At 35.1% G+C, this 23,128-nt stretch overlaps 3 protein-coding genes, 1 long non-coding RNA gene and 1 other non-coding gene across 6 annotated transcripts; 3 read left to right on the top strand and 2 right to left on the bottom strand.

Annotated features, from left to right (window-relative positions):
• The first annotated feature begins 5,236 nt into the window (after positions 1-5,236).
• TRNAW-CCA (transfer RNA tryptophan (anticodon CCA)) lies at positions 5,237-5,308 on the top strand. The gene has a single exon. It is a non-coding gene; the product is annotated as a tRNA-Trp (tRNA).
• A 65-nt stretch (positions 5,309-5,373) lies between these two features.
• Positions 5,374-8,197, top strand: LOC112766335 (rust resistance kinase Lr10). The gene is made up of 3 exons (XM_025812243.3): positions 5,374-6,331; positions 6,628-6,654; positions 6,777-8,197. The coding sequence occupies exons 1-3, from the start codon at positions 5,662-5,664 to the stop codon at positions 7,895-7,897; spliced, it is 1,818 nt and encodes a 605-aa protein (XP_025668028.1). The 5' UTR covers positions 5,374-5,661; the 3' UTR covers positions 7,898-8,197.
• A 1,442-nt stretch (positions 8,198-9,639) lies between these two features.
• On the bottom strand, positions 9,640-13,425 carry LOC112767024 (rust resistance kinase Lr10). Of its 2 annotated transcripts, XM_025812908.3 has the most exons (3): positions 12,214-13,425; positions 11,244-11,264; positions 9,640-10,974 (listed from the first exon to the last, which is right to left on the bottom strand). In XM_025812908.3, exons 1-3 carry the CDS (start codon positions 12,941-12,943, stop codon positions 9,839-9,841), a joined length of 1,887 nt encoding a protein of 628 aa, XP_025668693.1. In that variant the 5' UTR covers positions 12,944-13,425; the 3' UTR covers positions 9,640-9,838. The 2 variants fall into 2 exon arrangements, with proteins under 2 accessions (XP_025668693.1, XP_072079593.1); XM_072223492.1 differs by lacking the exon at positions 11,244-11,264.
• Positions 13,426-13,989: 564 nt separating this feature from the next.
• LOC112763795 (rust resistance kinase Lr10-like) lies at positions 13,990-15,236 on the bottom strand. The gene has a single exon (XM_025809375.3). It carries the CDS (start codon positions 15,102-15,104, stop codon positions 14,103-14,105), a length of 1,002 nt encoding a protein of 333 aa, XP_025665160.3. The 5' UTR covers positions 15,105-15,236; the 3' UTR covers positions 13,990-14,102.
• A 1,228-nt stretch (positions 15,237-16,464) lies between these two features.
• LOC140181055 (uncharacterized) lies at positions 16,465-18,759 on the top strand. The gene is made up of 4 exons (XR_011875646.1): positions 16,465-16,632; positions 16,724-16,778; positions 16,867-16,995; positions 18,437-18,759. It is a non-coding gene; the product is annotated as an uncharacterized lncRNA (long non-coding RNA).
• The last annotated feature ends 4,369 nt before the right edge of the window (positions 18,760-23,128 follow it).

Below are 23,128 nucleotides of genomic sequence, written 5' to 3'. Positions count from 1 at the left end.
GGACCTCTGGTTCTCACCCATGCGGATTTTGTGGTTTTCAGATGCAGGACGCGAGGCTTCTCGTTGAGGCATGCTGGAGACTTCTGGATTAGCGAAGATCCTTTGTTCTCGGGACTCTGTTTTGGGTTATATATCTTGTTTAGATACTTTTATCTCCATTAAATAATACAAACTGTGATGACTCCTTCTAGAGGGGATTTTTGGAGAATAGGTTTTCTGTATTTGTGTCCCTTTGGGTTTCCTTTGGGGTTTCCTTATTTTATCATATGTATATATTGCTATGCTCGGACCGGTTCTCTTCGCAGCCGGATTTTGAGTCTTGATATTCTTGTTTTTGACACTCTTTATATATATGATCTCGCGTTAGCTTATCCCGGTTCGTTACGTTATCGATCGGAGTGTTGCGCGTTCGAGTTACGGTTTTTGTTTACTCCCTTTTTCTACAAAGGCTCCTAGTTATAATCAATTATTCATACTACTATATGTACTAAATTTTTGTTTTAGAGGTCGTAATACCTTGCCATCTCTGAATTATGACTTAAGCATAAGACTTTGTATGATAGGGTGTTACAAAAAACTTGAATTGGAGTAGCAAAAGCATATTCCTTTAAAACAGAAGCACAAAAATTCATGACAATCAGCTCTACTTCTATGCAACAGGCGAAACATAGAGCACTCTTTCCATAACCACTAAAGAATTCAAATGCAAGTAAGTTGACTAACAAAAGCTTTCATCAAAATGCAAATCAAAATGCCAAAAAATCATCAAGAAGCTATCAATCAATTCCTATCAATCACATCACCGCTCATGAAATAGACTACCTAGAAGAGAATTCCCTAGGAAGGCAGTCATCAACTACCCACAAAAATCATTGTACTCATGGCATTCAGAGTTAGTGAATGTCTTAGGTAGGCATACATTGGAAACAGCAAATGAATTGGAAAAAAAAGTATATAGATAAACTGCAAAAAAAAAAATATATATATATATATACACAAGCATGAATAAAAATCTGTCAATCACATAACCACCAATAGAATACATTAGCTATAAAATCAATTCCTTGATAATCATTCCCACAACCCACATCCAACCAGCAATTCACAATAGGTAAAATTAATAGATTTGATGGACATAGCTTAAAAAAAAACAAAAAAGGAAATTAGAATCAAAATGGAAATAAAATTAGAAATTGCTAGATTCAGCCCAAAAAATCCAAATAGATTACTGAATCAAAATGGAAATTGGTATGCAAAAGTTGAATAGGAGAGAATGAAATTGGGAATGATATGACCTAAAATCAAAACATCAAACTATGTAAATAAACGACCATCAAGATATACATCAATTCTTGTCAATCACATCACTACCAATAAAACAGATTAGGTAGAAAACCCATTCCCTCATCATGATTCACACAACCCACATGCAACCACCAATTCACTTGATCTAAACTTGATGGATTTGTTGAATATACAGAAAATAAAAAAATAAAAATAGATTCATGAAATTTTAATATTGCATTCAATGGATCTACTCTCAATATAACTATGACAGTGCTTCATTAAAATTTGAAATCAAACATAAAATGAAATAACATGATCCTGAATACAGAGAACAGTATAAAAATCAAATGGATTTGTTGAATATATACAAAGTAAGAGATTAAAAATAGATTCATCAGTTGATATATAGGATTTAATGGCTCTACTTTCGTTATAATTAAATGAAACAAACAAATGCATCACAATTACTTTGACTTGTACGAAAGAGGCTCACCTTTTTGAATTGAAATTGGATATGGAAATGTAGGGAAAACAAAATATGAGTCCATAGCCATCTCCATTCAATGGCATAGAGACAACTAATGAGAGGGGCAAAACCTGAACAAACACAAAAACAGCAAGAACAAGTTAAACTTTGACGAAATCAAGAGATAGCGACCAAATCAAACCATACCTACTACAGTGCACCTACATGTCATTTCCCCATAGGGAAGGCAGTGATCAACTACCCACAAAAATCATTGTACTCATGGCATTCAGAGTTGGTAAATGTCTTAGGTAGGCATACATTGGAAACAGCAAATGAATTGGAAAAAAAAGTATATAGATAAACTGAAAAAAAAAATATACACAAGCATGAATAAAAATCTGTCAATCACATAACCACCAATAGAATATATTAGCTAAAAAACTAATTCGTTGATAATGATTCCCACAATCCACATCCAACTAGCAATTCACAATAGGTAAAATTAATGGATTTGATGGACATAGCTTAAAAAAAACAAAAAAGGAAATTAGAATCAAAATGGAAATAAAATTAGAAATTGCTATATTCAGCCCAAAAAATCCAAATAGATTACTGAATCAAAATGGAAATTGGTATGCAAAAGTTGAATAGGAGAGAATGAAATTGGGAATGAATTGACCTAAAATCAAATCAAACTATATAAAGGAACAACCAGCAAGATATACCTCAATTCTTGTCAATCACATCACCACCAAAATAACAAATTAGGTAGAAAACCCATTTCCTCATGATGATTCACACAGCCCACATGTAACAACCAAATCACTTGATCTAAAGTTGATGGATTTGCCGAATATACAGGAAATAAAAAAATACAAATAGATTCATAAAATTTTTATATTGCATTCAATGGGTCAACTCTGAATATAATTATGAGAGAGCTTCATAAAATTTGAAATCAAACATAAGACGAAACAACATGATCCTGAATACAGAAAAGAGTATAAAAACTACATGGATTTGTTGAATATATACAAAGTAAAAGATTAAAAATACATTCATCAGTTGATATATAGGATTTAATGGCTCTACTTTGGTCATAATTAAATGAAGCACACAAATAAATCACAAGTAGTTCTACTTGTATCAAAGAGGCTCACCTTTTTTAATTGAAATTGGATATGGAAAAAAAGGGAAAACAAAATATGAGTCCATATCCATCTCCATTCCATGCCATAGAGGCAAGTAATGAGAGGGACAAAACCTGAACAAACATAAAAACAGCAAGAACAAGTGAAACTTTCAAGATATCAAGAGATAGGAACCAAATCAAATCATACCTGCTACAGTGCACCTCCAGCTCATTTCCCCATGGGGAAGGCAGTCATCAACTATCCCAAAAAATCATTGTACTCGTGGCATTCAGAGTTGGTAAATGTCTTAGTTAGGCATACATTGGAAACAACATTTGAATTGAAAAAAAAGTATATAGATAAACTTTAAAAAAAAAATTACACAAACATGAATAAAAAATTGTCAATCACATAACCAACAATAGAATTGATAATCAGATGAAAATCTAAATAAGGAAATAAAGAAGATGAAACAGATTGATAGACCATACTCAACATTAACAACAACTGGGAAAGAATGAAACCAACAACATGAACCCACACACAAACCAAGTCACATACACAATTGACAAATTACAATTTTCAGAAACCCTACACAATAAGATCTGGAATAAAAGTGGAAGAGATACCAAAAAGGATCCGAATTTGCAAATTTAGGAATTTCACAAATCCTAAACAATAAAATATCGGCTAACCATCGAACAGACACCAAACATGATCACAATTTGCAAAATTAGAAATCTCAGAAACCTTAGACAATACAATATCGGTTAATTATGGAACAGATACAAAGAATGATCACATTTTGCACAATTTGAAATTTCTCAAACCCTAGACAATTGAATCTGCGTTAACCCTGCAACAGTAACCTAGATTGATCAGAAAAAACTACACAATGAAGGTAAAGACATAGGATGAAGAGCAAAATAGGTTTGAACGCACCTGATTGATTGATCGGAGATCTTCCATTTGAGGCTCGACTGGAAAAGGGCTAAGAGGGATGAACGGCGACGAAACAAAGTTGCACGAAAACAGGGATCCTGAACAGAGCTTCGTAGGGCAGAGTAAGGAGAAGAAAGCAAACCTCGTAGGGTTTCATGTAATCATTAGTTGTTCAAGGAAATCGATGGAGAAGACAGGTTGCGTGAAAGAGTCGCCGAAAGGGATGGTATGGTAGGTTGCGTGAGCGAGGAGATGAAATGATGACTGACATCAATTTGACAGAGGAGCACATGCATCCCCTGAAGATCAGAAGCCACGCTGGAGGGGAGGCCACGGTGGAGGAGAGGCGCCACCTAGGAGCGGAACCGGCGTGAAACGCGGAACCGACGTGAAACGCGGAAAGATGGCCATGTCGACGATGAAATCACGGCTATCTATTGTTTGATATATATATATATATAATATCACATATAAAAGAGATAGGAGAAGAATTTAGAATATAATATTTTTTTTGAATTATCATTTACTGTATATAACTTTAAAAAATATATTTTTACTATTGTAAAGAATCAAACCCAAAATTTCTTAGTTAAAATAATTATTATTTTGGTCACAAAAAAAATTATTATTTTAGTTAACTTCATATTTATTATTATATTATAAAATTTTGAATTAATAGAAATGTTATTAATCTATTAATGCGCACTAGTATATATAGACTGTAATAACATTACAAACTTCATCTAAATTCTTAAACGTGTTATTGTGTTCAATGTTCACTATGAATTTTTCTTTCGGTGAGATACTGACATAATATATAATTTCTTTTTTTAGCTGAGACTTAGTTCAAGTAAAAATTATAGTCTCTCTTAATATATTGTATTTAGGTTCGAAACTTAGCAAAATCAAATAGTGAATAGAAATTCTTAAGTGTTGTGTGTGTAAACGTGTAATATAGATAAGTTTATGATATTGTAATGTCTAAAATTAGGAGCTATCTATTCAATTAAAAAAAAATATATGAAGTGTTTGTTTTGTATTTTAATTTTTAATATTTTCTGTTTTCTTGATTTTATAAAAAAAAAAAAGAAAAAATAGTAAAAATAATAAAATTTATTTTCTATTTTTACATCCTATTTTTTATTTTTTTTCACAAAATTCAAAAAACAAAAAATGCTAAAAATAAAAACAAGAAAATTGAAAACAAACCAAATAATCTCTTGTTTTTTTTCTTGCTTGAAGATTTAATTTTATACAAGAATTAATGAAAGCCCAAAACGATTTGTTCCATGTTGCGGAAAGGCCCATGTAGAGTTTTAAACTGTCGATCCAATCGAGTCCAAAAAACAGAAACTGTGAACCAAGAACAAATATTATTAGAAAGCATGCGCAATTAAATAGCATAGGATCCGTGGCGCAATGGTAGCGCGTCTGACTCCAGATCAGAAGGTTGCGTGTTCGATTCACGTCGGGTTCAATATCCCGATCCTAAGCTACCTGTGGATCACCCTTTTTAGTCATTCTAATCTTTGGCTCTACCTTAGGTGTAAAAGCCATGGTCTTTTTGTTTACATAAGTTACATAAAATTAGCTATAGCTTTATGCAAGGACGAGAGAAAAGTCTCGTGGAAAACGTGTGCCTTTAGTCAAGAGTCAACTTCTATCCTGTAAGCATAAGCACCACAAACTTTAGAAGTGGAAATAACTGGGAAGCTATGGAGTGATTGAAAATTATGTTAAGCCCAAGAAAGGGGTTAGAACTTAGAACCTTAATAATGCTTTCATTTCATGAGCTAATAAACCACACAAGAATCTATACTACACTCTAACATGGGTTTTTCTTTGATTGGTGTTTTATTCATGTTCTGCTTCAATGTAGAGTTAGCACTAGGCTCTGATACATGTCAAGGTTTGTCATGTGGATATCAAGAAATCCGGTTCCCTTTCAGAATCAAAGGCCGGCAGCCGCGAAACTGCGGCTACCCGGGCTTTGATCTGGTTTGCACAGACAGTAATGAGACTCTCATTGAGCTCCATGATTCACTGAATTTCAGTGTCAACAAGATTGACTATAGAAAGCAAACAATTGATTTATCATATCCTCATAATGGTTGCTTTCCTAGGCTTCTTCATAGCCTCAAACTTTCAGCTTCACCTTTCAACTTCAACATGAAGGTTGATCATAACTATGGTGACTATTATTTCTTTAACTGTTCAGCACTTGAAAGAGATTACATGGAACTTTTCTTGATTCAATGCCTAAGCACCTCGGCTAGTAGCATATATGCAGTTCCATCTTGGTCGGAAATCGAGGACTTGCCGCTTTCATTCTGCACGAAAATGTTCAATGTTTCATTAGTCCCGAGAATATTCGTTGATGAGGATGCTCCTCTTCATTTGAAATGGTCTGAACCAGACTGTGGACATTGTGAATCAAAAGGGAACAGGTGTAGTTGGAATAGTACAAAGAATGAATTCAGTTGTTTAGACAACCATAAAGGTAGCTTTTTTTTTATTTTATTTTTTTCATTTTGTTGCATTTGACATGACTAATAGCCAATTTAATTAAGGTTGACTCTTATTGTTTTGAAGTAGATTCTTTTCTTAGATGTTATATTAACAAATAATTGAAGCAAGTAGATGAATTTAATGAAAACATTAAACATCCAAATCAATGAATCAGTCCATGATTCCTACAGTCCTACTAGCTTTATGTACCTTTTAACTTGTTAAAGAAATTAAGGGTCATTGCTTTTTCAAGTGATTTCATGATCTAAGTTTCTGGTGTTGTTGCAGGACCATCAACAGCTCTGGTTACAACAGGTCAGTTTTCAACTTCATTATGCCTTCTCTTTTTTTTAATGCTTTTCTTGGTATCATTATTAATTAGCCTGAAAGCAAGTAAATGTGAAAATTTTCTAAAGATGGAGTTTTGATGAATGCAGGATCAGTACTGGGATCATTTTTCCTTATCCTGCTAACCGGTGCGATTTACTACATCTATGATACTTGCATAATACAAAAAGAAAAAGAAGCAATTATTGAAAAATTTCTTGAAGACTACAGAGCTCAAAAGCCAACCAGGTACTCTTATTCTGAAATCAAGAGAATTACCAATAACTTCGGCGACAAGCTAGGAGAGGGAGCCTATGGAACTGTCTTCAAAGGAAGCATCTCAAAAGAATTTACTGTTGCTGTGAAAATGCTGAATAATTCCCAGGGAAATGGGGAAGAGTTTGTCAATGAAGTTGGTATAATTGGTAAAATCCACCATGTCAACATTGTCCGGTTGGTTGGTTTTTGTGCTGATGGGTTCAGAAGAGCTCTTATCTATGAGTTCTTGCCGAATTCTTCGCTGCAGAAGTTCATAAATTCGCCGGACAACAAGAAAAACTTTTTGGGCTGGAAGAAGTTGCAAGAAATTGCTTTAGGTGTAGCTAAAGGTATTGAGTACCTTCACCAAGGTTGTGATCAACGCATTCTCCATTTTGATATCAAACCTCAAAATGTGTTGCTAGATCACAACTTTACTCCAAAAATTTGTGATTTCGGTCTAGCTAAATTATGTTCCAAGGATCAAAGTGTAGTGTCAATGACAGCAGCTAGAGGAACTTTGGGGTACATTGCGCCCGAAGTTTTCTCAAGAAACTTTGGAAATGTATCTTACAAGTCTGATGTTTATAGCTACGGAATGATGCTACTTGAAACAATTGGAGGGAAGAAGATCACAGAGGATGTAGAAGAAAACAGCAGCCATATTTACTATCCTGAATGGATTCATAATCTTTTGGAAGAGAAGGAAGAAATGAGAATTCATATTGAAGATGAAGGGGATGCTAAAGTTGCTAAGCAGCTAGCAACAGTGGGACTTTGGTGCATCCAATGGCATGCAGTGGATCGACCATCAATGCAGACAGTGCTTCAAATGTTGGAGGGAGACCAAGACACATTACCAATACCTCCTAATCCTTTTGCTTCCACAGGGCCTTCAAGAAAATATGCTAAAATTGGTGTGGCTGCAAGACAGATTATCCAAGATTTAGAAGTGATCCAAGAATTAGACTGATTTCTTACTTGGAGTTGTCTGAAAAGTTTGTATTTTCTTTTTAAGTTGCCGAATAAAAATCATTTGATATAATCCAAATATATTTGGCCTGTATTATAGTTAGCTACATGGAGTAAATTGTATGTACTGTTATGTTAGCTTAGTTTGGTAGTTTGCCATCATATGTTCTAGCAGATGGTGAGGTCTTCTTTGTTAGGTACGTTGCAAAATATAGAGATGAAGAATTAAAAATTTGTAGAAAATAACTTTCTTTGAAGAATTTGGATCTTCTAAAATTTGAATTTTACTTTAGAGAATAAAGTGTGATCTTCTACCTTTGAATAGTTTCTCTTTTATATTTATTTTTGGTCCCACCTATGAAATAAATGGTGAGAGATCACACTTTATTCTCTAAAGTGAAATTCAAGAGGAGAACACAATAATACTCTCTATCAAGAGGAGATTACAATAATACTCTCTCTTGACAAAAGGAGAACATACCTCTCTCTGTTATTATTATTTTTGTTGGATGAATTGCATTAAACTGAATTAAGGTGACTCAATTTATAGATGCACTTCTTTGATATAAACTATTCATAAATTAGAAATAAATAATTTTCTCTGTTTATTTTATTTAGTTTTTTTACCAAAATAACTTTATACTAATTTTACATTCTTTAGAACTCAATCTCCATCTCTCTTTTTTAAACTCTGTTCCAACAATTAATTTTCTCTTTTTGCAAGTATGCTGTTCTTACACTTTACTCATCGAATCACACCATATATTTTTGCACTATATAAACTACTCTTAATCTATTCACTCAACAAAGGTGTTGATGCCTGAAGACTTTGACAAGGTCGTGCTGCAACTTGCAATGTCAATTTCAGAGAGATGGATAAAGACTAAAAAGTGACAACGCCAACCAGGTTCCATGAAGAAGAAGAAAGAAGATTGCGATATAAGTGATGGTGGTCCTAAAAACAAATTTAAAAAAAAATTAAAGAAAAAATGTGATATATATTCGTTTGCACTCACTCTCTATTGTTCGTTTATTTTGACCATCACTCTCCCAAGTCCACTCACTCTTTTTGCAATGGATTCATCAAATATTCGTTTCACTACACGTCTAATTCATGGGAATTTCCTTAAACAATAATGTTCTTTGCACATTCTAGGCACTTATAATACTTTCATTAAATTGTAACGTTTACATTTGTCTTATAGGAAAAATTTCTTTCAATATACTCGTATGATGTGCTCCAAGCACAAAAGATTGATATGCAAATCAAACACTGTCCATTTACTAATTTTCCACAAGTAATACGCGTAACTTTTTGTTTTCTTCTATTTTTTTCCCTTTGCTTAGACGTGATGCTTTTTGTTTTTCAGCTAAACATAGCTATTCAAGTCGTGATCATGAAGAAGCTAAGAAGATGAAGACCATTTCTCCCTCATTCATTTAGCATAGTAATCAATTCTGGATGGTGGTTTTAGATTGTTAAATTAGTTTAATCAAGTTGTGGACTAAAGAGTGTAAAACCAGTTTTTTATACCAGTAGTAGATAAGAGAATTCACCATAATTATTGGGAAAATGATAATGTCATTCTCATTTTTTATAGTGTCACTATTCACATAATTGTTTTGTAGAATTTAATTTTGATTGGGAAAATAGCAGGGCTGTATGCATTTGGGTTGGATTATAAGTTAAAGACGACATTTCTATCCGAACAACTCATTTAAGTAATAAGGTAAGAAAGTATATAATCTTAAAAAAACAAAAATTATATATATAGAACTATCTAAGTTGATGAGAAAGTATATATGGAAGAGGACATAGGAACCAATATCTTGTCATCATATACATCAGAAATACTAATATAGACGACATAGCCAAAGACACAAGGTAGCTAGCTACAGAGCATGCAACATTATATCAAAGTAGAGTCCAAACAGATTATTTTTATTCCTTTGAATCACTGACTGAAGAGATGTCATCAGAGGATAACTTTGAACTGTTATGAGTTGTAGTATGTTCAACATTCTCTTCTGTGGGTGCGTCAAGTGGGTAGAAGTATGGTTTTGGAGGCATTTCTAAGTCATCGTCTTGTTCAAGCATCTCCACAACTCTCTTCATTGAAGGTCGATCATTAGGCCTTGTTTGTATACACCACAATGCCACAATCATCATTCTTTTTGCCAACTTCATCTCTTCATCTGAATCATTTTCTATTGTTATTTCCCTTCCATCCTGCAATTCATCGTAAACCCAAAAGGGAAAATATATCTGGCTGGAATTTTCAGTCTGTGCATTCAAATTCTTCCTTCTACTAGCCATCTCCATTAACAACATCCCAAAGCTATAGACATCGGCTTTATATGAGATTGCGCCAACATTTCTGTAGAAAAGCTCAGGAGCCATGTACCCTATGGTTCCTCTTGCTGCAGTCAGTGACACAATGCTTTTATCAGTGGGAGATAGCCTTGCAAGTCCAAAGTCAGAGACTTTTGGGTTGAAGTTATCATCCAAAAGAATGTTGTGAGGCTTGATATCAAAGTGCAGAATTTTCATGTCACACCCATTATGCAAGTATTCAATACCACGTGCTATTCTAAGGGAAATGGTGTAGAGCTTTTCACAACTTAAGGAATCATTCTTAGGGAAAAATATGTATTTTTCTAATGATCCATTTTCCATCAGCTCATATATGAGAGCACGCTTTGATCCCTCTATGCAGAAACCAATAAGTTGCACTATGTTGACATGGTGAATTCTACCAATAGTAGCAACTTCATTGATAAATTCTTGGCCATTGGATTTAGCCTTATTCAACAACTTGACGGCTACAAGGCGACCACTTCGAAGTTTTCCTTGGAAGACAGAACCGTAGCCTCCATTCCCAAGTTTTGTCTTGAACACTCCAGTTATGTTCTTGATATCCTTGTAGGAGTATCTAATTGGCATAATACTATTGTCGCTTCGAAGAAAATCTTCAATAGTCGAATACACAGATAAATGCCTCCGTCGCCATTTATATATGCATAAAAGAATGATGAATGGAACTCCAACTAGTAAAAATTTGAGAAGAACATACAAAGCTGCAAGGAAGATAGAAAAAAGAGCAAATAAATCATAAGGTGTCTTAGTTTTAATTTGCCAAGAACATACTCAACTGCATAATACTTATGTAATTTGCTTAGTCAACTTTAAAGCAAGGTATTCGTAATGTTTCCGTTTCTCTGGTTGCTGCAGAATTCCATGGGTTATAATTAATCAATTCCATGAGGTAATCACAGTCCAATGCATAAACTTTAAAAATTCAAACCCAAATGATAAAAATACTATAGTGGGAAATACAAGGACTTACTTATTCCTCCAATTAGAGTACCTGCAATCAGCAAAATTGGGCGGACAAGAAACATGGATAAAAGGGAAAAAAGAAATAGTTAGGATTTATGACACATGATTTACTGAAAAAAAAAAACAGAGAAAGAAAGTACAGGATCATTCAATCTGGTTATCTATGTTCTAATTTCACTATAACGATCTCTTGGACAATTTTCTAACGATGACTCAACTGTTTCAGTGATGACGTGATTATCTTATGACAGGTTAGAGTGTGCAGTGACTAGCTTAATTAGCAAGATTGCAATTTGAACCCAATTTGATCCCTTCCTCTCTATTTTAGTCCCTCCTAATGCTTCTTCCTCCTGCTGTTCTCATTCTTCATATCAATGGGGATGCATGGGAATTTTTTTCTCATGTTAAATGATTTCCAAACAAGTTCATTTCTTTTTTCACATTACCATCATATTCAACTCTCTAAATCAAGCATCAAACCTGGGTTTTAGATCATCAACTCTTCTACCACCACAAAAAACTCAATTTTCTTTCAAAATTTCAATTATTAACAATCGCTAAGACCCAATTCCTAGAACCAAAAATTTAGCTTAGCAGCAAAAAGTCAATACGACTCCTTTGCCTCCTTCCATGCATCCCCATTGATATATAAAGAAGAAGAGAATGAGAAGAACAGGAGGAAGAAGTACCAGAAGATAACGTTTAAAAGATTTGAGAGAAACCAAAGAATGTTAGGGTTAAATAGAGAGGGAGGAATTAAATTGTGGCTAACTCAGCCAATGGTTGGACACTTCAACGTGATACTAAAAAATATTTAGAGACTATTATGTCCGGAGTTCAATTTGAGAGACCACTATAGTAAAATACTAAAATTAGAATTTCATTTGATGGCCAAATTGGATAATCCCATAAATCATAGGTACCAGGACGGAAATTAACTTTGTACAGTACAATACTTTAAGAATGAGCAATCAAACCTGCAAATAGTGGCATAAAAACAGGATAACACAAAACGTTGTTATGATCATCGATCTCGACTTGGTCCCGAAAGTAACGGTTGCAAGAACTAACTGCCCAAGAAAGTTCAAAACCATAGAGAAGCATGTTGCGGTTGTCTCTACATGAAATGTTGTTGATTTTGCATTCTTCATCGTGAGGCCAAGATGTTGGATACATCCACTCTACATAACAGGAGTCTCTCAGCCCCAATTCCCACAGAGACTTGCCATCAAAATTCACATAGAAAGTGTCGTTGATGCACCTCACATATATCATCTGCTTCATGACCATAAGCCTATCTCCATTCACTTTGTATAACAAATACTGATACGGCTCATCAGTTTCATAATCACTGAAATTGTAGGAAGCTAAGGAATAATTAAGGAGTGGGGAAGAGTTAGAGTAGTAGTGATGATGATGCATATGTAGTAAGGCAAAATTTGCATCCACTAATCGGATAGTGTAGTTGTTGTAGTTAATTGATTGAACACTGAACTTGGCTGATTTCCAATACAGGAAAAGTTGGTGATGATCCTCGCAAGAGAGGGTGTACCTGTGGTCACCACAGTGAACTGAACTGTTTTGAAGCCTGAAAGGGTGCTTTATGTTATGTTTCCCGCACCATATTGATGAACAGTTTTTTGCATCGCTTGTTCTCATGCTTATACAGCATAGCAGCAGCAACATCACCAGCAGCAGGGATGACATTTCTTCTCAAGTGATTTACAAAATATCAAAGTTTACATCATTTCCTAATTTAATTCAATTGTTTCCAAAATCTAAGAGTTTCTTGACTTTTTCTTCCGAAGGATTTTAATCATGTCTCGTGGATATTTGTATCACCCTCGGTGGGCGTCAAATCAGCTCGTCTTCGTGCATTGTTTCTGAAAACAGAGCATTACACAAAAATTAAAAATACAAAAAAAATTAATAATTTTATATTTTATTTAATAATAAATTAAAATAAATTATAAAAATTTAATTTATTATTATTTTTATTTAAAAATTAAAAAATATAATAATAAAAAATAAATAAAAATAAAAAATAAATTATATCTCTTGTTAATATAGTTATAATTATACAAATTATAATCTTAACGCTGAACTCATTTATATATAAAATAAATAAATAAAAAGAAGGCTGCTGTAAGTCTGTAACAAGCACAACACTTATTGGGAGAATCATTTCTACAAAAACTCTCTCATATGGTGAGTCTTATAAAATTATCTTTCAAGTATTAACCTTAATATAAAATTCTTTTTAAAATTATATTCTTCACTTTTATTGCATCGTGCATTAAGATAATTTGTCTTCTTATAAACCTTGGAAGAGGCTAGACTACTATACGGATATTTTCTTTAAATTTGTTCATTTATTAATTTTCCACAAATAATGCGCGTAGCTTTTTGTTTTCTTATATTTCTTTTTTCCTTTGCTTAGGCGTGATGCTTTTGCTTTTCAGCTAAACATAGCCATTCAAGTCATGATCATCAAGAAGCTCAGAAGATGAAGACCATTTTTCACTCATTCATTTAGCATAGTAATCAATTTTTGGATGGTGGGTTTTGATTGTTAATTAGCTTAATCAAATTGCGGGCTAAAGAGTGTCTAACCAATTTTTTATACATTGAGAATTCATCGTAATTATTAGAAAAATGATATTGTTACTCTTATTTTTTTATAATATTATTGTTCACATATATATTATCTAACTTGATTAAAAAGTATATATAAATCACATAGGAACGAATTTATTGTCATCATATACATCAGAAATACTAACATACACAACATAGCCAAAGACATAAGCTAACTAGGTACAGAGCATGCAACATTATATCAAAGTAGAGTCCAAACCGATTATTTCTATTCCTTTGAATCACTAACTGACGACATGTCAGAGGAAAGTGATGAACTGCTATGAGTTGTGGTATGTTCAACATTCTCTTCTCTGGGTGCATTAAGTGGGTAGAAGTATGGTTTTGGAGGCATTTCTAAGTCATCGTCTTGTTCAAGTATCTCCACAACTTTCTTCATTGAAGGTCGATCATTAGGCTTTGTCTGTATACACCACAATGCCACAATCATCATTCTTTTAGCCAACTTCATCTCTTCATCTGTGTCATTTTCTATTGTTATTTCCCTTCCATCCTGCAATTCATCATAAACCCAAAAGGGAAAATATATCTGGCTGGAATTTTCATTCAGTGCATTCAAATTCTTCCTTCTACTAGCCATCTCCATTAACAACATCCCAAAGCTATAGACATCGGCTTTGTACGAGATTGCGCCAACATTTCTGTAGAAGAGCTCAGGAGCCATATACCCTATGGTTCCTCTTGCTGCAGTCAGAGACACAATGCTTTTATCAGTGGGAGATAGCCTTGCAAGTCCAAAGTCAGAGACTTTTGGATTGAAGTTTTCATTCAAAAGAATGTTGTGAGGCTTGATGTCAAAGTGCAGAATTTTCATGTCACACCCATTATGCAAGTATTCAATACCACGTGCCACTCCAAGGGAAATGGTATAGAGTTTTTCACAACTTAAGGAAGCACTGTCTTGAGGTGAAAATATGTATTTTTCTAAAGAGCCATTCTGCATTAACTCATATACCAAACAACGCTTTGATCCCTCCACACAGAAACCAATGAGTTGCACCACATTAACATGGTGAATTCTTCCAATAGTAGCAACTTCATTGATGAATTCTTGGCCATTGGATTTGGCCTCATTCAATACCTTAACAGCTGCTAGACGACCGCTTCGAAGTTTTCCTTGGAAGACAGAGCCATAGCCTCCATTTCCTAGTTTAGTCTTGAACTTTTCAGTTATGTTCTTGATTTCTTTGTAGGAGTATCTAATTGGCATAATGTTATTGTCACTTTGCAGAAAATCTTCGATATTATCATATATGGATAAATGCCTTCGTCTCCATTTATATATGCAGAAGATAATGATGCATGGAGCTCCAAGTGCAAATTTGGCAAGAACAAATAAAACTGTAAAAGAGATGGGAAGAGTAGAGAAATCATAAAAGTCACTCACTTTAGCACTTCTAGATTTGAATGGCAAAATTTTACACTTATTTATGCTATGTTTCTTTGTTGTTGTTTCTCATATTTACTGCTAAATTCTAATGGTGTTTTCTTCCTAAATTCCATGATGTCATCATCATAGACCTATCCATAGATTTCGATCCGAAATAAAATAATTAAGTACGTGACGCAAAGGGAAAGACAAGGCTTACAGATTCCAGCCATTAGAACCCGAAGTGATATCCCTAGGACTACAAGAAACAAACAGGGAAAAGATTAAATTAATATTATAGTAAGCTAATGACACTAGAATTCTTAAGTTTTCTATAAATATGTCAATACTAAATTTAGTTTATATCAGCACAGAGAAAACATCTATCTATATAACTAAATTTATAATATGATAGAAAATAACATTTATATAACAAATCTAGTATCAATTTTATAATTTTTCACATTAAATTTTTCAATATTAATTTCTCATATCAAGGATTGAGCAAACTTCATTTTATGAAAATTATATAAAAGATATCAAAGTAATGTTATAATGAATTAATGACAGCTAAGTTTTTAAATACATAATATATTATATCAATATTAAATTTATCTTATTACAATATAAAAAATGACATCTATCTATATAGTTACCTTTATAATATCATAGAGAATAACATATATAAACTTAACTGTCATAACCAATCTCATAATTTTTCACATCTATAAAAGTCGTATATAGCCATATGAAGAATGAATAATCTTGATATAATTTTAATAGTTATAATTCTAAATTGCAATATATGGCCATGTATACATGAAAATAATAGTTATTCCATAATTCAACATATTTTTTGTTAATAGTTTATTACATTAAGAAATAGTAGAATATTTTTTGTTTCTTATATAGAAATGTAGAAGAAGAAAATTAGACAAGGAAATGTTGAACGACAACTGTAAATTCTGGTTAAATCAGTAGATAATTAGTCAATATATCAGTTTTTAATAAGAAGGATTAGAAATGTGAATATTATATTAAATTATGGTAGAGCTCATCGAAACGAAAATTTTGACACTAATTTCGAAAAAAACGGTCCAAGATTGGACCGAATAGGCTAAACCGGTTGAACCGGGCCCAAACCGAGCCGTGGGCCCAACCGAACCAGTTTATTAAAAGGACCCACGTCCTCCTCTTCCCCATTTCAGCAACGTTGAAGTTGCAGGGGAAAGGAGAGAAAGGAATCCCGTAACCCTACGGTGAAATTCCAACTGACGTAACTTCTCCGTCCAAGTTCCGATTGCCGCACCGTTTGCGGCCACGCGTTCACTGCGTTGAGCTCTACGTTTTTACTGGAACAATTTTATAGGTAACTTGTTATTTCACACCCAGCTTTCATTTCCCCCAATTTTCGAGTTTTGAGAAGGGGTGTTGAATTTCTTTGATTTTTGATGTTTTAGGATCCAATTAGTTTGAGAAAAACGTTCACTCTTGCTTATGTGAAGCTTGGGTAAGGTGAGGATACGATAATTCTATTTTAATTTCATTGGATTTGAGCTTTGAGTATTAAATTGGATATATATGTGTTATGAATGTGTATTAGGTTGAAAATAAATAATTGGAGCCCGAAATTGTGAATACTGGAACTTGAAGGAAGCGGATTAGTTGAGGTTTTGAGGGCTATGTTCTTTTAGGAAAATTGTCTTGGAATAATATTTGGAAATCGGTTAAGGTATGGTTTAGGTTTCTTGCATTTAATATATAATGTTCTGTGAAAACTTAGGCTAGATGACCATAGGATAAGTTGGAATGCAGGTGTATGTTTAATGTTTAGTAATTTGTCGATGAATATATTTGGTTGAAGTTTATTGGATAATTAGTTATTAATTTTGGATGGTGAATATTGTTATGTTAATTTGGAGAGAATTATGGTTGAATGTTATTGTTGATGAACATGGTTGGTTTGGTGCTTATTGATTAACTAATGATTTGGTGAATTATTGATTTGAGGTATTTTGTGTTAGAAGCCTAGGATTAGTGAACTATGATCCTAAGTTGACCTTTGGTTGTTGGATTTGAATATTGTATGAGTATAATTATTAATCTGAGGTAGATTTATTGTGGTGACTGTTATGATGATGAGGAAGGGTATGTTGAATTGAAAAGAAAGTCCGAGTTTTAGAGGAGATGCTGCCGAAATTTTATAAAAATTAGAGATTTTGTTTATATGATTATTTAAAAAGATTTAGATTCAAGGGTTATATGGTTTGATTTAGAATTGTTAAGAAAATGAGCATGTTTTAAGTTTGATTCATTTAGAAAAGAATGAATTATGTTTTGAATTGGAACTATTGATGGACGGAATGGGAGGTGTGGTAATGAAGGATAAGGATTGAATATGATTGACGTATAATAATGAATAAGATGCGATTGAGAATGATGTGGATGTTGATGAATTATAATTGAATTATTTACATAGCTTATGAATGTGAATAATCTGAGATACGAGATTCCCTGGATCAAGTGCCGTGGCTTGCCACCACGTGTACCAGGTTGAAAACTCGATACTCTGTTGACCCTACGATGTAAGTGTGACCGGACACTATATAAATTCCCGAGAATGTTACCCCCATTGAGCAATATTGATTATTTGAGAAAAAGCTATGCATAGACTCTTGGGGATGTACGTCGGGGGACAGTCTAAGGACAATTCAGACTTGTCGGGTTGGCTGGATAACCGACAGATGAGCCTCATCAGCCATAGGACAGGCATGCATCATATGCATAATACTTGAATTACTTGCTTGTGCTTTAATTGGGTGTGCCTATGTATACTTGCCATGTTAAATGTGTATTTGTTACCTGCAGTAACTGTAACCTTCTTGTGCTTGCCTTTATCTGTTTACTTGTCTATGAAAATGTATGATGGAGTTGGAGGTATGGAGGAATCGCAGTATGGGACTTAGATTTTAAGGTTAAGTTAAGTTAGGATTAAATATTCTTAGAAAACCACCTTTTATGACTTCTGTTTAATACTTTAAGCTCTATAATCTGAGTGTCGGCGTTCTAGAATTGCCTCTGGCATTCCCAGGACCTTATATATTATGTGTGTGGCACCTCTACCATACTGAGAACCTCCGGTTCTCATTCCATACTATGTTGTTGTCTTTCAGATGCAGGTCGAGAGGCATCTCGTTAGGCGTCTGGACTCTTGAAGCGGAGTGGTTACATGGTTATTTTGTTATGCTATGATGTATATATATGTACTTAGCTTTCTCTCCGTATAACTTGTTCTTTTTTATCCTCTTAGAGGTTTATGGAGAGGCAGGATTGTGTATATGTACTTTTGGATTTTGGATATGTATGTATATATGTGTAAATATTCTTCGGCCAGTCTTGACTTCGCAGGCTGAGTTAGGAGCTTGTTATTTTGTATCTTTGGCACTCTATTCCTACTTTTGTTATCTTATGTTTAGTAGTTATGGTTTTCTTAGCACGCAAGTTAACTCGTTCCTTGAGCGTTGCGCTTTTATTTCGCGACTTTTATTTCCCCTATTCTTCAAGGCTCCTAGCATATTATAATTCTTCTGCTATTATGTGTACTCATTTTATTTTAGAGGTCGTAATACCACACCACCTTCGTTTTACGACTTAAGCATAAAGCTTAGTGTGGTAGGGTGTTACATTATGGTATCAGAGCAGTTCGTTCCTATAGAGCCTGAAAGACAGACTGATTGTACTTCTGTGTATTCTCTGTATATGTGTGTATGTGCTATTAGAATATCTGATTGATATATATGGCATAAATGTTTGTGAGCATGCATTTGGAACTTAAAGCATTAGACTTGCGATATTGAGACTGATCAACTTAATATCGCTTGTTTGGTGTGTATAAGGACCAGATGTCGACTCGCGGACGCGGTCGCGGGCGAGGTAGAAGTAGGAAAGGCACCATTACTCCTAGCCCGGTAGGGAATGATCCAGTAGACTTTATGGCTGCCTTGGGAAATATGGCTGCAGCTATGCAGGCAACAACTGAGATGCTGGGTAACCAGATAAATTAGGATAATCATGGGAATAATAATGATGAAGACGGTCCTATGACACTTACTACGTTTTTGAAAGTTTGCCCTCCGACTTTTAAGGGAACTTCAAATTCCACTGATGCAGATAATTGGATCCAGGCTATGGAAAGGGCGTTGCAGGTTCTTGAGGAGCAATGGGTTGAGTTTGGAACTTATCAGCTGCAAAGCGAGGCTCAGCATTGGTGGTAGGGAATACGACGTATCCTGCAGGTAGATGATGCTGGGATAACCGGGAGGTTGGTTATCTAAGAATCATGTTTTGCTTGAATATTCTGAAAAGTTAGTACAGTTTATGCCAGAAGGGTTAGAAGCACCAGTTGTGGTGAATAGTTACTATTTGAACTCTATGATAGTAAACTGTTCTGGAACTGAATGTCAGGGTATTATGTTATTAACTGCGGGAGTATCAGGTGATGATTAGAGTTTAGAGCAGATTATAATTGTATATGAATTTCCAGATGTGTTTCCGGATGATATTAATGAATTTTCACCTAACCGGGAAGTTGAACTTGCAATTGAGTTGGTGCCTGGAGTCGGTCTGATTTCGATTACTTCTTACAGGATGTCACCTTTAGAAATGGCTGAACTAAAAGCTCAGCTGGAGGATCTGTTGGGTAAGCATTTTATCCGACCAAGTGTTTCTCCGTAGGGAGCATCAGTATTACTGGTAAAGAAGAAGGATGGACGTATGCGCTTGTGTGTTGAATATCGGCAATTGAATAAGATCACTGTGAAGAAAAAATATCCGTTACCTAGAATCGACGATCTAATGGATCTGTTACAGGGTGCCGGTGTGTTTTCTAAGATTGATCTGTGATCCGGTTATCATCATATAAAGGTTAGAGACGAGGATATTCCGAAAACTGCTTTCAGGATGCGTTATGGTCATCACAAGTATACGGTGATGTCTTTTGGTTTAACTAATGCTCCAGCAGTATTTATGGATTATATGAACAGAATTTTCTGGCCGTATCTAGATAAGTTTATCATTGTCTTCATTGATGATATTCTTGTTTACTCTAAGACTGAGGAGGAACATGCTGATCACTTGCGAACTGTGCTGTAAATTCTAAGAGACAGGAAGTTGTATGCTAAGTTATCTAAATGTGAGTTTTGGAAGAGTGAAGTAAAGTTTCTCGGACACGTGGTGAGTAAGCAGGGAATAGCCGTGGATCCTGTTAAGGTGGAAGCAGTGATGAATTGGGAGCGACCAACTTCAGTGACAGAGATCAGGAGTTTTCTAGGTTTGGCGGGATATTATCGCAGATTCATTAAGGGATTTTCACAGCTCGCCTTACCTTTAACTAATCTGACTAGGAAGGATACACCTTTTATCTGGACTCCGGAGTGTGAGGAAAGTTTTCAAACTTTGAAGCACAGATTGACTATTGCACCCATGTTAGTATTTCCTGAACCAAGTGAATGGTTTGAAGTATACTGTGATGCATCACTGAAGGGTCTAGGATGCGTTCTGATGCAGCACCAGAATGTTGTAGCATACGCCTCACGGCAATTAAGACCGCATGAGATGAACTACCCGACGCATGATTTAGAACTTGCTGCTGTTGTGTTTGCTTTAAAGATCTGGAGGCACTACCTCTATGGCATTAAGTTTCATGTTTTCTCAGACCATAAGAGCTTGAAGTATCTTTTTGAGCAGAAAGAGTTGAATATGCGTCAGAGGAGGTGGATGGAGCTTCTGAAAGATTATGATTTTGAATTGAATTATCATCCAGGAAAAGCGAACGTTGTGGCGGACACCTTGAGTCGGAAGTCTTTATATGCAGCTTGGATGATGCTACAGGAGGAAGAGTTACTGAAGGCATTTCAAGGTTTGAATTTGAGAGTTAGAGAAGAATCTAGAATTTTGTGTTTGAGTCAGTTGTAGATTTCAAGTGATTTAAAATCAGAACTTCTGAAGGCTCATCAAGATAGTGAAGCGTTACATAAAGTATTACTAGCAGTTGAACAGGAGAAACAGTGGAGAGTGTCAGAAGAACAGGATGGTTTGTGGAGGTTCAAGAACCAGATTATTGAGAGTGTCAGAAGAACAGGATGGTTTGTGGAGGTTCAAGAACAGGATTATTGGGCCAAATATTGGAGACTTGCGACCGAGTACCTTGAAGGAAGTTCATAAGAGCGGGTTTTCAATTCATCCAGGGAGCACCAAAATATATCAGGATCTGAAACTGATGTTCTGGTGGCCAGGTATAAAGAATGATGTGGCGTTGCATGTATCTAAATGTTTAACGTGTCAGAAGGTTAAGATTGAGCATCAAAGACCATCACGGACCCTTCAGCCTTTGGAGATTCCACAATGGAAATGGGAGAGTATCACAATGGATTTTGTGATAGGTTTGCCTAGAACCCGATCTGGTTGTGACGCTATTTGGGTGGTTATGGATCGACTGACAAAATCAGCTCACTTTCTTCCTATCTGAATAAGTTGCACAATGGAGGAATTGGCTCGAATGTATATCAAAGAGATTGTCAGGTTGTATGGTGTGCCTTCTACTATCATATCTGACAGAGATCCTCGTTTCACATCAAGATTTTGGGGAGCTTTTCAGCGTGCATTTGGGACTCAGTTAGGCTTGAGTACTGTGTATCACCCTCAGACAGATGGTCAGTTAGAGAGAACTATTCAGACCTTGGAAGATATGCTAAGAGCTTGTGTTTTGGACCAGCCAGCGAGCTGTGATCGGTATATGCCATTAGTAGAGTTTGCTTATAATAATAGCTACCATGCAAGCATCGGAATGACTCCATATGAGGCTCTATATGGCAGGAAATGTCAATCTCCACTATGTTGGTATGAAACTGGAGAAAGAAGTTTGTTAGGGCCTGAGATGATAGCTAAAACTACTGAACAGATAAAGAAGATTCGTAGTCGAATGCTTATAGCCCAGAGCCGCCAGAAGAGTTATGCTGATAAGAGGCGAAAGCCTTTGGAATTTGAGGAAGGGGAGCATATTTTCTTTGAAAGTTACACCAACCACTGGAGTGGGAAGAGCTATTAAGACTAAGAAACTGAATCCCCGTTATATTGGACCGTTTGAGATCTTGAAGAGAATTGGGTCGGTAGCTTATAGAATTGCCTTACCACCATATCTTTCGAATTTGCATGATGTGTTTCATGTGTCACAGCTTCGGAAGTATACTCCTGATGCAAGTCATGTTCTAGAACCGGAACCAATTCAAGTAAGAGAAGATCTAACAGTTCCAGTAATTCCGGTAAGAATTGATAACACCAGTGTTAAACGATTATGTGGAAGGGAAGTATCATTAGTAAAAGTAACTTGGACTCGAGCTGGTATCGAGGAACACACTTGGGAACTCAAATCAGATATGTGAAAGGACTACCCACATCTCTTTTCAAGTAACTGAATTTGAATTTTGAGGGCAAAATTCTTTGTTAGGTGGGTAGGATGTAAACTCCGGTTAAATCAGTAGATAATTAGTCAATATAGTAGTTTTTAATAAGAAGGATTAGAAATGTGAATATTATATTAAATTAGGGTAGAGCTCATCGAAACGAGAATTTTGACACTTTCGAAGAAAACGGTCCAAGATTGGACCGAACAGGCTGAACCGGTTGAACCGGGGCCAAACTGGGCCGTGGGCCCAACCGGACCAGTTTATTAAAAGGACCCACGTCCTCCTCTTCCCCATTTCAGCAACGTTGAAGTTGCAGGGGAAAGGAGAGAAAGGAATCCCGTAACCCTACGGTGAAATTCCAACTGACGTAACTCCTCCGTCCGAACTCCGATCGCTGCACCG

The sequence above is a fragment of the Arachis hypogaea genome, chromosome 17 (genome assembly GCF_003086295.3).
Source record: "Arachis hypogaea cultivar Tifrunner chromosome 17, arahy.Tifrunner.gnm2.J5K5, whole genome shotgun sequence".
Taxonomy (NCBI): domain Eukaryota; kingdom Viridiplantae; phylum Streptophyta; class Magnoliopsida; order Fabales; family Fabaceae; genus Arachis; species Arachis hypogaea.
This window is presented reverse-complemented; position numbering and strand designations above follow the sequence as displayed.

Excerpts from the sequence above, each read along its gene's own strand:
- LOC112766335 (XM_025812243.3), top strand. The coding sequence starts at position 5,662 with ATGGGTTTTTCTTTGATTGGTGTTTTATTCATGTTCTGCTTCAATGTA. Across the intron at positions 6,332-6,627 it reads TTGTTTAGACAACCATAAAG|GACCATCAACAGCTCTGGTT; the intron begins GTAGCTTTTTTT and ends GTGTTGTTGCAG. Across the intron at positions 6,655-6,776 it reads AACAGCTCTGGTTACAACAG|GATCAGTACTGGGATCATTT; the intron begins GTCAGTTTTCAA and ends TGATGAATGCAG.
- LOC112767024 (XM_025812908.3), bottom strand. The coding sequence starts at position 12,943 with ATGTCATCCCTGCTGCTGGTGATGTTGCTGCTGCTATGCTGTATAAGC. Across the intron at positions 11,265-12,213 it reads TTTTATGCCACTATTTGCAG|GTACTCTAATTGGAGGAATA; the intron begins GTTTGATTGCTC and ends TGCTGATTGCAG. Across the intron at positions 10,975-11,243 it reads TACTCTAATTGGAGGAATAA|CTTTGTATGTTCTTCTCAAA; the intron begins GTAAGTCCTTGT and ends TCTTCCTTGCAG.
- LOC112763795 (XM_025809375.3), bottom strand. The coding sequence starts at position 15,104 with ATGCCAATTAGATACTCCTACAAAGAAATCAAGAACATAACTGAAAAG.